A 12,843-nucleotide genomic window follows, 5' to 3' on the forward strand; every position below is an offset into this window, starting at 1 on the left:
GAGGGCGGCCGTGGTGGTTCTGGGGTCCTGAGGAGAGGGCGGGCGTGGTGGTTCTGGGGTCCTGAGGAGAGGGCGGCCGTGGTGGTTCTGGGGTCCTGAGGAGAGGGCGGGCGTGGTGGTGCTGGGGTCCTGAGGAGAGGGCGGGCGTGGTGGTTCTGGGGTCCTGAGGAGAGGGCGGGCGTGGTGGTTCTGGGGTCCTGAGGAGAGGGCGGGCGTGGTGGTGCTGGGTCCTGAGGAGAGGGCGGGCGTGGTGGTGCTGGGTCCTGAGGAGAGGGCGGGCGTGGTGGTTCTGGGGTCCTGAGGAGAGGGCGGGCGTGGTGGTTCTGGGGTCCTGAGGAGAGGGCGGGCGTGGTGGTTCTGGGTCCTGAGGAGAGGGCGGGCGTGGTGGTTCTGGGGTCCTGAGGAGAGGGCGGGAGTGGTGGTTCTGGGTCCTGAGGAGAGGGCGGCCGTGGTGGTTCTGGGGTCCTGAGGAGAGGGCGGGCGTGGTGGTTCTGGGTCCTGAGGAGAGGGCGGGCGTGGTGGTTCTGGGGTCCTGAGGAGAGGGCGGGCGTGGTGGTTCTGGGGTCCTGAGGAGAGGGCGGGCGTGGTGGTTCTGGGGTCCTGAGGAGAGGGCGGGCGTGGTGGTTCTGGGTCCTGAGGAGAGGGCGGGCGTGGTGGTTCTGGGGTCCTGAGGAGAGGGCGGGCGTGGTGGTGCTGGGGTCCTGAGGAGAGGGCGGCCGTGGTGGTTCTGGGGTCCTGAGGAGAGGGCAGCCGTGGTGGTTCTGGGTCCTGAGGAGAGGGCGGGCGTGGTGGTTCTGGGTCCTGAGGAGAGGGCGGCCGTGGTGGTTCTGGGGTCCTGAGGAGAGGGCGGGCGTGGTGGTTCTGGGTCCTGAGGAGAGGGCGGGCGTGGTGGTTCTGGGGTCCTGAGGAGAGGGCGGGCGTGGTGGTTCTGGGGTCCTGAGGAGAGGGCGGCCGTGGTGGTTCTGGGGTCCTGAGGAGAGGGCGGGCGTGGTGGTTCTGGGTCCTGAGGAGAGGGCGGGCGTGGTGGTTCTGGGGTCCTGAGGAGAGGGCGGGCGTGGTGGTGCTGGGGTCCTGAGGAGAGGGCGGCCGTGGTGGTTCTGGGGTCCTGAGGAGAGGGCAGCCGTGGTGGTTCTGGGTCCTGAGGAGAGGGCGGGCGTGGTGGTTCTGGGGTCCTGAGGAGAGGGGGGGCATGGTGGTGCTGGGTCCTGAGCAGAGGGCGGCCGTGGTGGTTCTGGGTCCTGAGGAGAGGGCGGGCGTGGTGGTTCTGGGTCCTGAGGAGAGGGAGGGCGAGGTGCTTCTGGGTCTTGAGGAGAGACCCTGCCCCCCAGGTCTCCATCCGGGTCCTCAGCAAAGCCCTGAGCAGGCCGGGGGCCACCGTGCCCTGGCCGGCGCTGCACTACATGATGGGTGAGGTGACCTATGGTGGGCACGTGTCGGATGTGTGGGACAGCCGGTGCCTGAACACACTTCTTCACCAGTTCTGCAACCCCGACGTGCTGGAGGATGACTTCTGCTACTGCAGCTCCGGGGTAGGGAGAGGGAAGGAAGGGAGAAGGGAGAGGATGCGGAGGAGTGGGGGGAGAGAAGGAATGGGAAAGGAGGCGGGGGAATGGGGGGGGGAGTGGGGAGAAGTGGAGGAGTGAAGAGGAGGGCAGGAGTTGGAGGGAGGGGGAAGTAGGAGGGGGAGAGGAGGAGGGGAGGGTGGAAAGGGGAGGAGGGGGGAGGTAAAGGGAGGAGGAGGGGAAGGGCAGCAGTCTCATGGAAGCCAGGAAGCAGGCTAGGATTCCATTCCGGCTCCCCCTTTCCCCTCCCACCCCCCCCCACCCCTGCTGGGAGCCCTCACTCGCAGGCCCTGGAAGACAGAGCCCTCACGCCTCTCCCCTGTGCTGACCGCCATGCTGGGCAGTGGAGAGGACTGCCTGCCTCTCCTTTGTGATGCCTGTGCCACAGGACCACCACAAAGACCAGTCCGAAATGTAGCTCGGGCCTCGTCCCGCACCCCACACGATGGAGCTCAGGAGGAAGCCAGTTTACAGGGCTTTTAAAGGCAAAGACCACAGGTTTACAGCAACTAGGGGTTTGAGCAAGATAAGGTGGGGGTTGGGGACATGCCAGGGCAGCTGGTGGAGTCCTAATTAGCTGTCTAAGGGTAGTTTTATGGCTTTAGAAAACAAATGCCTCCCTTGAATTTACACGAGTTCTGGTTAATTTTAATGTAGACAGGTCAGTTCCTGGAACTTATGGACGCCACAATTCTATTTCTTTAATTTATGTGCATTTTTTGGTCACTCACAGTTTATATAAACAACAAGATGGTTACTGCCTCGGAATGGGGGTGCTTTTTAGCCCTCATTCCCCCCTTTTCTTTTAGCCTATTTACCTCAGTATAAACAGGGTTATGCCAGGTGTGTGGGATCCTCAGTTTTATAACTCTGATTTTCTCTCTCTCTCTCTTTTTTTTTTTTACTAAGGACATCATTGCGTTAATTACACAGGGGCCAATCAACAGTAACCGTAACATTAAAATAATCACCAGAGGGCCAGTCATGGCTGAGGATTAGGGAAGCTGCCCAGGGGACCAGTTGTACAGCCTCTCATATCTTCCTCGGGACCCCTGTCTCTCCCTTTCTCGCTCATCTAGACTCCTCTTTACAGCTGCCAGGCTATCTTTTATTACCCCAGTGTGGTTTGCTCAAAAGCAACATTCTTCTCCCATGGTGACACGCAAGCCTCTAGGAACAACACATCTAGTCCTCTTCTGTTCTGGAGGACAACTTCAGCTAGGGACCTCAGTGAGTCAGTGAGCTTGTCGACTGACTTATGCATACGTCTCAGGTCAGCGTCTGTTTGGGACCCAAAAATGTCAAAGTCCATTCCTCTGGGAGTCTGAAAGTCCAGGATTCCCACACGCTGTCTTCACCTAGGAATGATGAACCCAGTAGCTCTTTCCTGCTACCTTCACAGTGGTTGGAGTGCTGGGAATCACAGCACAGGTTCACTTGAGTGCCAGGGTACTGGAAACCAGACGATGCACATGTCCCCAGATCAACGTGTAAGGCCTGTAAGAACTGGACTGAATCATGGTTAACAGTGCCAGATGAGATAACACATGGCTTGGGGGCCAACAATTGTTATCAGACCCAGGCAGACAGCATTCTTTGGTGTGGAGGGGCATAGAGCGTGCCCTCCCGGTTCTGCACCCAAGAAAAAGCCCTCACAACTGGGAAGCAGGCTTATCAATCCCTCTGGTGGGCACAAAGCATGGTTCCACATCAGTGTACTACTACATACAGGAACTCTAGGATTTGCTCATGCCATCTACTACATACAGGAACTCTAGGATTTGCTCATGCCATCTACTACATACAGGAACTCTAGGATTTGCTCATGCCATCTACTACATACAGGAACTCTAGGATTTGCTCATGCCATCTACTACATACAGGAACTCTTTAGGATTTGTCTTCCTCCCTTTTTAGAACATTTAAGATAATTCTTTCCAGATCCTTTCTTATCCATAAGAAACCATTTTTTTCTTTTCTCAACTGCTCTCCCAGAATCTTTACTAACCTTTCTCTATTTTTCATTTGACTGTAGCCCTCATTTACATTTGCACCTCTTACCTCTAGGCTGTTCAGCATTGGATGGAAAATTCCCTTCACCCATCCAGAGTCACCATAATGGCTGCAAACACATAGGGGACTTTGAACTTAGCACAGATAGAATGGCCCACCACCAAAGGTTTAGCTCCAGTCCTCTCAGGACGCAGCTGCGGGGTGGTGGTGGAATCAGGCAGGGCAGAACGTGTGGCAGCAACCTCATCTCTCATCAGCTCCAATGGAATGTCACACCTCCTGCTGGGTCACCTGCAAATTTCTGCACAGACTGGTTAAAGAAACTTAACCTAGGGCCTGACTTTGGTGAATTCTCTCAATGATTTCCTTGTTGCTTTACCTGAGCACACTCATTTTTTCGGGCTGGCATCCCATTAGTTTTTAAGACAGTATAGGGTTGAAATTCCAAAGTAATACCAGGGTGACAACTTCGAGTAACCAGATTTCCTTTCAACGAGGCTGGGATTCCCCAGACAGGTGTAGAAGACTTGAACCTGTAGCCATTCCCCAAGTGCAGTCTCCACTCTTGCACATCTGTTACTACTCTTTCCCATGCCTCTAACTTATCCTGTCTCACTTTCCAAAAATGACTCTGATCCCTTCATCTTAAGGGGATTGATGGGCGAAGATCCATCTTCTGTTAACTTCTTCAAGCTGACTCAGGGATGTTGTCTCTACACCTAGCCAGGGACCCTAAAAGCTTAGCCTATTTTACCAAGGGGTTGCCAAGATTACATATCAGGAGCAATATTTTACTCCAAATTAGAGATCATATGAAAGATTTAACAATTGCACAAACTTTTCCTTTGGCTACAACAATGTAGTTTACTTAGCACCCATTTGCAAAGGCATTTTCCTGATTGTCTGGGGAGTTTAATCTCTGTGACTCTAACTATAATTCAGTTGCCAGTGTAGGCCTCGACAGATCAGTAGGGACACAGCCTCAGGTCCACAAACTTTCCTGAATGTGTGGCTGGTGTTAAATCAAAATTTGCTCAGTTAGGGCTTTGAGCAAATACGGGGGGTCAGAATTGTAAAACTACCCACTATCACAGATGATTGACAAGTGCCTGCCCAGTTATGAAAGGCACGGCATTAGTAAGGCATGCTTACAAACTATTCTATGACCTCCTGGCTCTCATCAATTTTGAATGGCCAAGCATAAGTGACTCTAGGATCTGACACCATCTTTGCCATCTGGATGCTTCATTGCTTTCGTCCCAGTAGTGTGTCTCCACACGGGGATAAACATCCCAGTGGCATTCCACCTGGTTGATTGCTGGACTTGAACTCAGGGCCTGAGCACTGTCCCTCAGCTCTCCAGCTCAAGGCTAGCCCTCTGCCACTTTGAGCTCCAAAGCAATTCTGCCTCACTAGCATTCTGCTGCTAGATTAGACACCATAATCTCACAGGGACTCTGCTTTGCCCGGGCTGGCTCAGAACTGCAGTTTTCAGATCAATGAGTCCTACAAAGGCCACGTTACTCCAATTAGAAGCAACAAGGTGGTCAACACAGAAATAGTCTCTAAGCATGATCTTACCTGGAACTTGGTGAGGGCCTAAATTATATCTGAATAAGGATCTGCCGTCCTTCTCCATGGACCTGCTTGAAATTGCTATAAAGAGACTTATAAGAGCAAGCTAAAATAGCAACTAAGCAATCATTTGGGTACTCCTAATTTTCCTTTTTTCTCTTTCTTGAAACAAACATTTAGGACAATTTCACTTTCAAATTTTGTTCAGAAATCCATTTCTAATTAATATTTTTAAAACTTTTATTGATATTTGCTTAAACAATGAACACTTTAGCCTTTATTTGCATTTGAAGAACCCTTAAGAACTCAAGCACTGCCTTTGCTTCCAAGCCTCCTTTTAGAAGAGGCACTTTTTTCCCCTGCAGTTTAGGTTACTGCCTACAACTCCAACAACAGTTTAAACTCGAATAAGTTTTTCCTTAATGCAAGAACTACAAACATCATCAGTGCACCAAAAGTCCAGACTTAGTTTCCTCCTTTTTCTAAAATATATCCAATTCCAAAGTAGCATGAAACCAAATCATAAGGAAATAAACCTTTAAACATTCCTTTAAAAACCCTTTCCCCACATCTGGTGAATGTAATGTAACCCTTCTATTAATTACAATAAAAATATATGAAAAAAAGCAAAAAAAAAAACCCTTTCCCCAATTTAATACATTTTAAGTGGCAGTTTAAGAAATACTAATCACATCACTCACATTTTACTGTCAGATTTCTTGTCAGTTTGCAAGGTTTAGATGAACAGCCTTTGTGCTATCTTAATTTTTTTTTCCCATGCATGGACCCTCCCTAGGGCCTGTCCCACCATGGAAACCCAGAGCTGCACCTTTGCCAGTTCACCTCTCACCCCCAAAGATGGCCACACAGGACTATCCCAAGTTTTCCCTGTCCTTTCTCTTGGCATTTGATTACCTAAACAGTTTTTTTGTTTTGTTTTGTTTTGACAGTCCTGGGTTTGAGCTCAGGCCCTGAGCACTGTCCTTGGACTTTCTCAAGGCTGGAGCTCTACCACTTGAGCTTCAGCACCACTTCTGGCTTTTTCTATGTATGTGGTACCAAGGAATTGAACCCGGGTCTTCATGCATGCTAGGCAAGCACTTTAACCACTGGGCCAAACTCCCAGCCTCACCTATGCAGTTTTAAAAGACAGGCAGGCAAAGCTTCTGACACTGATAAACAAATTTACATTTAAATCTCTAATACTTATCTTCAAACTTTAACTCAAAGAAATAAATTCCAAATTCCCTAATGCCTCTGTGCTAAACAAGATACAATGCTTACAATGTAAACAGCTCTATGTATTACAATACCAGATTTTTTTTGATGCAGATTTCAGAATCTTTAGAAAAATTCTATTAAGCAGTTCCTCTTTAAAATAATGCAATAATCCTTTGAGAGATTGGAAAACATTCAAACCTAATAATTTTCTTGAAGTTTAGACTTAGATTTACCCAATTGCCTTTGTGTAGGAGCTCATCCATTGTTTTACGCAGCATGCTGACAATTTAACCTTGAACATGTTCACTCACACCCATTCACACACACATTCATCCTCAAAGATCCTAAAGCGCACAAAATTAATATCAGCCGTTCATTTTCCAGAAGCTTTTATGGCAAGACAGTTCTGCCAATCTTAATCTAACAAAACTGTTTCCAAGGCAACTTAGCTGAAATTATGATTTGGTGAGAGTCTTCCAGCGCCAAATTTAGCCCACCTAGAGCATAACTCTAGTCATTTCCCCAATCTCGACTAGGCCAACTCACATATCAGTTTACAGGACCAAATTCAAACCTGGGGGAACCAGGACTGATGCCTGTGCCCTGCCACCGACTGTCTCCAGATCGTCACTTCAGCCAGGTTGTTAGGAAAAGGGAAACAGACGAGGCTGGCAGCAGCCTCACCTGGCCTCTGCTTGTCTCAATTGCAGCTGAGAGGGAGGAGCCATGCCAGGCCTGAGACCCAGAAATGTTCAAATAAATAACAAAAGACATACACACACACACAAATCACTAGGATCCATATTTAGGACTGGTACCAATTTCAAAGACAAAACCAGACAGCACAAAAAACACCTCACAAAACAAGACAGAAGCAGAGACCTTTAAGTACCCCTAAATTTTGATGCATGCCTGGCAGCAGTCAGAGAGGAAGACACCTGGGGCCCTGAAAACCCTCAGGGGCGCCTCTCCCAAGGAGACTTCCATTCTCTGGCAGCTGGCTGGCCCAGGCCATTCTACCTGCAAAAACTGCTATCAGGGGGGCCAGAGTTTTTCGTTTCCTTAACCTCCTTCCAGTGAGCTAGAGTCAAGTCTAGGGGGCTGGAGGGGACATTGCCCATGGCTATCTGTCTCGTTAGTCATTCAGGCCACAGAATACAAGGGGTAAGACAATTCCAACAAAACAGAAAATACAATTCACACAGGCCTGAGTCTTAAAGACTGACTAGAAGGAGACCTCCCACGTTGGTCTGCTGACTCCTGTGAAGTAACAGAAGGAGCAGACCCAAGAACAAGGTGGGCCAGTTGAGTCTTGGTTAGGAGACTCAAAAACCAGTCAAAAACCAGACTGACTTACGCCCTATGGGTATCAAGATGGGGTTCCAGGGGCCCCCTTCAAGGGTGGAGGACCTGGGACGTCTCCCGGTCCCTTCAGGCTGCCGTACAAACGTGTCTGCGTCAGGAATCCCTTCGAGAAATACAAGTCAGAGCTCCCATCCTCCAATGAGTGAAGCAGACAAACTGACAGATGACAGGACAAGACAAATCAACAGCGTGTTTCCTTACCTTCCGGGTCTGGGGTCTCGGGGGTCTCTGGGTGTATCCCGGATGAGCCCCCAACTGTAATGCCTAGGCCGCAGGACCACCCCCAAAAGACCACCGAGACCCAGACGCTCCGAAGTGCAAAAGCAAGGCTTTGTTCAGCGGGCCTCGTCCTGCACCCCACACAGCGGGGCTTAGGAGGAAGCCCTAGCCGACAGTTTACAGGGCTTTTAAAGGCAAAGACCACGGGTTTACAGCAACTAAGGGTTTGAGCAAGATAAGGTGGGGGTTGGGGACATTCCGGGGCAGCTGGTGGAGTCCTAATTAGCTGAGGGTAGTTTTATGGCTTTAGAAAACAAATGCTGACCCTTACCCGAGTTCTGGTTAATTTTAACAGTCAGGTCAGTTCCTGGAACTTATGGGTGCCACAATTCTGTTTCTTGAATTTATGTATGCTTTTGGGTCACTCATAGTTTAATATAAACAACAAGATGGTTACTGCCTCAGAATGGGGGCGCTTTTTAGCTCCTCACTTTCTGTGCCCGTCTCCTCCAGGGGAGGACTGAGAGGCCGCCGTCCCCACACTGGGCTGCAGACGATTGGGAGGTGTGCCCTGCCCGCTCCTCCCCCCTCCCCCCCTAGCCGTGATGGTCACAGCAGCCATCCTGGCTGTGACCAAGGACGGGCCTCCACTTCCAGACGTGCCTGCGGGTGCCGGCGTCAGCCAGCCTGGAGGACCTGGTGCAGATGGTCGGGGCCCTGCCCGAGGAAGACGCCCCCGAGGTCCTGGCCATCCACCCCGAGGCCACGAGGACCTGCAGGGAGGCCCAGGCCCAGAAGTTCATGGATGGGCTCGTGGCCCTGCAGCCGAAGGCCGCCCCCGTCACCCTCCTGGTCAGGTGAGGCCACACCAGCAGAGGCCATGGCTGGAGCTGGGGAGACACCTGGCCACAGGAAGCCAACCTCGCCACCGACCAGGACCCGGAAGTACACATCCCCTCTCCTCTCCCTGCCTCCCTTCCCTCTCTCCTCTCCCTTCCTCCTTCTCCCTCTCTCCTCTCCCTTCCTCCCTCTCTCCTCTCCCTCCCCCTCTCAGTCTCTCTCCTTCCCTCTCTCCTCTCCTTCTCTCCCTCCCTCTCTTCCTGTCTTTCCTCTCCCTTCTTCTCCCTTCCCCTCTCTCTCCTCTCGTCTCTCCCTCCCTCTCTTCCTCTTTGTCTCTCTCTTCCCCCTTCTCTCCTCTTTGTTTCTCTCTCCTCTCTTCCTGACTCTCCTCTCTTCCCCTCTCTCTCCTCTCTTCCCCTCTCTCCTTCTCTCCCTCCCTCCCTCTCTTCCTCCCTCTTCCCCCTTCTCTCCTCTCTTCCTCTGTCTCTCCTCTCCTCTCCCTTCTTCCTCTCTCCTCTCTGTCTCTCCCTCCCTCTCTTCGTCTCTCTCTCCCTCCCCCTCTCTCTTCCTGTCTTTCCTCTCCCTTCTCCCTTCCCCTCTCTCTCCTCTCTCCCTCCCTCTTGCCTCTCTCATCTCTCCCTCCCTCTCTTCCTCTTTGTCTCTGTCTTCCCCCTTCTCTCCTCTGTTTCTCTCTCCTCTCTCCTCCTGACTCTCCTCTCCCTTCTTCTCTCTTCCCCTCCCTTCGTCTCTCCCTCCCTCCCTCTCTTCCCCCTTCTCTCCTCTTTGTCTCTCTCTCCTCTCTTCCTGTCTCTCCCTCCCTCGTCGTCTCTCTCTCCCTCCCCCTCTTCCTGTGTCTGTCTCCCTCCCTCTCTCCTCTCTCTTTCTCTCCAGTGCCCTCTATCAAGTGTGCAGGGATCACTGGTGAATCCCTGTAGGATGTAATCAGGGGATTTGGTCTACACGACCGACCGTGTGTAGTGTGAAGTATGCACCTTCACTTGTGTGGCAGGGGGAGGCCCCACCCCAGTCCACAGAGGGGACAATTGCCATCTATCCCTGGCACTGCCGGGTGGCACCCCACTCCAGGCCTCCCCACCTGCGGCCCTCAGAGCCACGCGGTCCACCCCTCCCGGTCCAGGGAAACACTTCCTGCAGCTGGGACCCCACGAGGACGCTCGAGGCAGCAGGCCTGGCCCCTGCTCTTGTGAAAGGCCATGGTTCAAGTCCCAGTGAATGGAAGGAGGCAGTGTGTCTTCCTCCCTCTCTCCCTCCCTCCCTCCCTGCCTTGAGAGGCCAGTTTTTCAAGGCCTGGGTCTCACCGTCCTGAGAATTTCCCTGAGTAACATCAGATCCTGTGTGAAGGGTGAGCACCATCATGAACGTGCTTCGGCTGTCTCCCAGCGACGTCGGAAATATAATCATAAATGACATTATTCTCTTCTTTATGTCATTTAGATGGATTTCAATCATGAATCCATTTTTTTGTCTTAATGTAGAATCACAGAGCGGGCCTGTAAGGTTCGTGAGGGCCCAGTTTTCCAGAATACTACAAATCATTTCAACATGAACGTCCCTTTACACCAGAATGTGTTGGACACAGCTTTGGTCTGTTAATGCTATTTGTCACTAATCTTTACGCTTCTCAGAATCGGACGCTGCTCCTGGGCTGGTCCCTCTGCTTGGTTTCTTGTTGTTTGTATCCACCCTGGGGCTGGAACTCGGTGCCTGGGTGCTACCCCTTTGGTTTTTGGCTCAAGCTGGAGCTCTACCAATTGAATCACAGCTCCACTTCTGGATTTTTGGTAAGAGTCACCTGGACATTCCTGCCCGGGCTGGCTTTGAACCACAATCTTCAATCTCAGCCTTGTGCGTAGCTAGGGTTACAGGCTTCTGCTAATTTCCGAGATTGCTTCTCAGCCTGCTTGAGGTTGGGGGGAAAAAAATCAAGGAAATTAAACATGTGGAGTTTTAAAAATGTTTCACCTTTTTTAAACAATGGGATAAAATAAACATTAAAAGACTAAGCTTGTATAATGATATATACAAAGTGATGTTTTCTTTTCAGACAAAATACTGAAATGCTAGTTCAAAAACAAAAACTATACAGAAGACTTCGTATTATCACAATAGCTCAAATTTATAATTTCCTCAAAGGGAGACCAGATGCGCATGTCTGATAAGAAACTAGCAATCTAGAAGGTACTATTGCCTTCTCATTAAATCCCCTTCATGGGGCTAAATTTCCTTTAAAATACAGCTACCCTAAGGCATTTATGTAGAAGTAGCTAATCTATACACAACAAGTTTAAATAAATAAGTTTCTGAGAGATATCTACTACCATAAGAAAAATAACTTTAGATCAGTGTTAAGCTTTTGTTTCAAGTTGGCAGGGAAGTTTATTGGACAGTAAATGTGGCTGAGGAGAAGAATGCCTGGCCTGTGCACTCCTCAGGAATGCTCCGGCATCCCACTGCCCCAGCCCAGCCTGCTCTGGCGCCTCCAGCTAGTGGATACTCTTCCTGTTTCCTCAAGAACTGTGATGCAAGGACTGATTTTTCCCTTTTGTCTTTCTTAACTTTTTTATTACTTTTTTTCCAGTCCTGGGCTTGAGCTCAGGGCCTGAGCACTGTCCTTGGGTTCTTTTCTCAAGGCTAGAGCTCTACCACTTGAGCTTCAGCACCACTTCCGGCTTTTTTCTAGGTATGTGGGACCGAGGAATTGAACCCGGGTCTTCATGCATGCTAGGCCAGCACTCCACCACTAGGCCAAACTCTTGGCCCCAGCCTTTCCTAAGTTTTAGCATTGAGTTACTCTTGTATGGTTGTAGAAAGGGTTTGATCCCAGAAGTCAGCTGTGGGGACAAGGCAAGGCAATCCTGTCACCTTCTCCATTGAGCCCCAGCCCCTCCCATCCCTGCCCTCAAGTTGCATAGTTCAGTTTTTACACAGTGTACATTGATGTACTGACTTCATGACGTGTGAATCTTTTACCGTTTTGATACTACCCTCACCTGATAACAGGAATTAAAAATGGATCTCATCAGTTTTGTAAACTGCAACTAAAGCCTATAGTCTTAGTTACACAAAAAGGAAATCTTTAGAGCTATCTTAGAGAATAACAGTGACTTAGTCTTATAGTTTGAAAAGTTACTTCTTTTACCTAATTTATGGTATTCAAAAACTATTATTGCAAAGCAACCTATCTCCCAAAGTCCCAAGAAGGAGCCAAAGTGCTTGCATATAGTTCTGCAGCATGGACTTTAATAGGGCCATGAGTTCATTCTTGTAGGGATGTGGTGGAATGCCCTGCACTGCCTTTGAGGTCACTGAAGTGACAGTAACAACACGGGGGACAGCCACATCATGTCCCTCCTGCCCCCCCCTTCACAGACCTGCACATTTCTTTGGCTCTTACATCTTCCCGTGGGCTGTCAGAATTCCCTGCTCCCTCGCTGTCTCCCTGACTCTTTGGCCCACAACTTATTGCCATGGCCTCCCCTCTGCACACGTGTACACACGTGCACACCTTCCCCCATACACGTGTGTGTGCACGCGTGTGCCCTTCCTTCCATGCCTGTGTATGTGCACACACGTGTGTGCACAGGGCCTTCCTGAGGCTCCCGCTTCCCTCCCCAGTCCCGGGCAGAGCAATGACGAGCTGGTGATGGAAATTTTGACCAACCTGCTGGTGCAGCTGCCCCTGGTGGTGGAGCCAGAAGGCCCTGCCGAATCCAGGGCCCCCACCACGCTGAGAAGCCTGCTGGCCAGCTCCATCTGGAGGACGCTCCATGCCAACATCCAAGGTGGGCCTGACCGGCTCGGGCAGGAGGCCATGATGTCTGCGGGGGGGGGGCAAGATGAGGTCAGTGTGTCACAGCGGGCAGCTGTGGCTCTGGGTGGTCTCCTGCTGAGAGCCGCTGCAGCCCCACCAGAAGAGCTGGCAGGTGTGCAGAGGTGACAAGACACCTACCATCTGGAAGGATTTCTTTTTCCTCCTCTTTTTGCCAGTCCTGGGGCTTGAATTCAGGGCCTGGGCGCTGTTGTGGGA

The 12,843-nt window shown here is 50.9% G+C and overlaps 1 protein-coding gene across 1 annotated transcript in view; it reads left to right on the forward strand.

Annotated features, from left to right (window-relative positions):
* LOC150039802 (dynein axonemal heavy chain 14-like) overlaps positions 1-12,739 on the forward strand; it is a gene marked incomplete at its 3' end in the record, with an annotated part of 148,942 nt that extends 136,203 nt beyond the window's left edge. The window contains exons 15-17 of the mRNA XM_090327586.1: positions 1,329-1,529; positions 8,613-8,812; positions 12,432-12,739. Of these exons, the coding sequence (XP_090183712.1) occupies positions 1,329-1,529; positions 8,613-8,812; positions 12,432-12,739 (709 nt within the window). The remainder of the gene's footprint in view (positions 1-1,328; positions 1,530-8,612; positions 8,813-12,431) is intronic.
* Between the last annotated feature and the right edge of the window lie 104 nt (positions 12,740-12,843).

The sequence above is a fragment of the Megascapheus bottae genome, unplaced genomic scaffold (genome assembly GCF_031878675.1).
Source record: "Megascapheus bottae isolate mThoBot1 unplaced genomic scaffold, mThoBot2.hap1 HAP1_SCAFFOLD_277, whole genome shotgun sequence".
Classification (NCBI taxonomy): domain Eukaryota; kingdom Metazoa; phylum Chordata; class Mammalia; order Rodentia; family Geomyidae; genus Megascapheus; species Megascapheus bottae.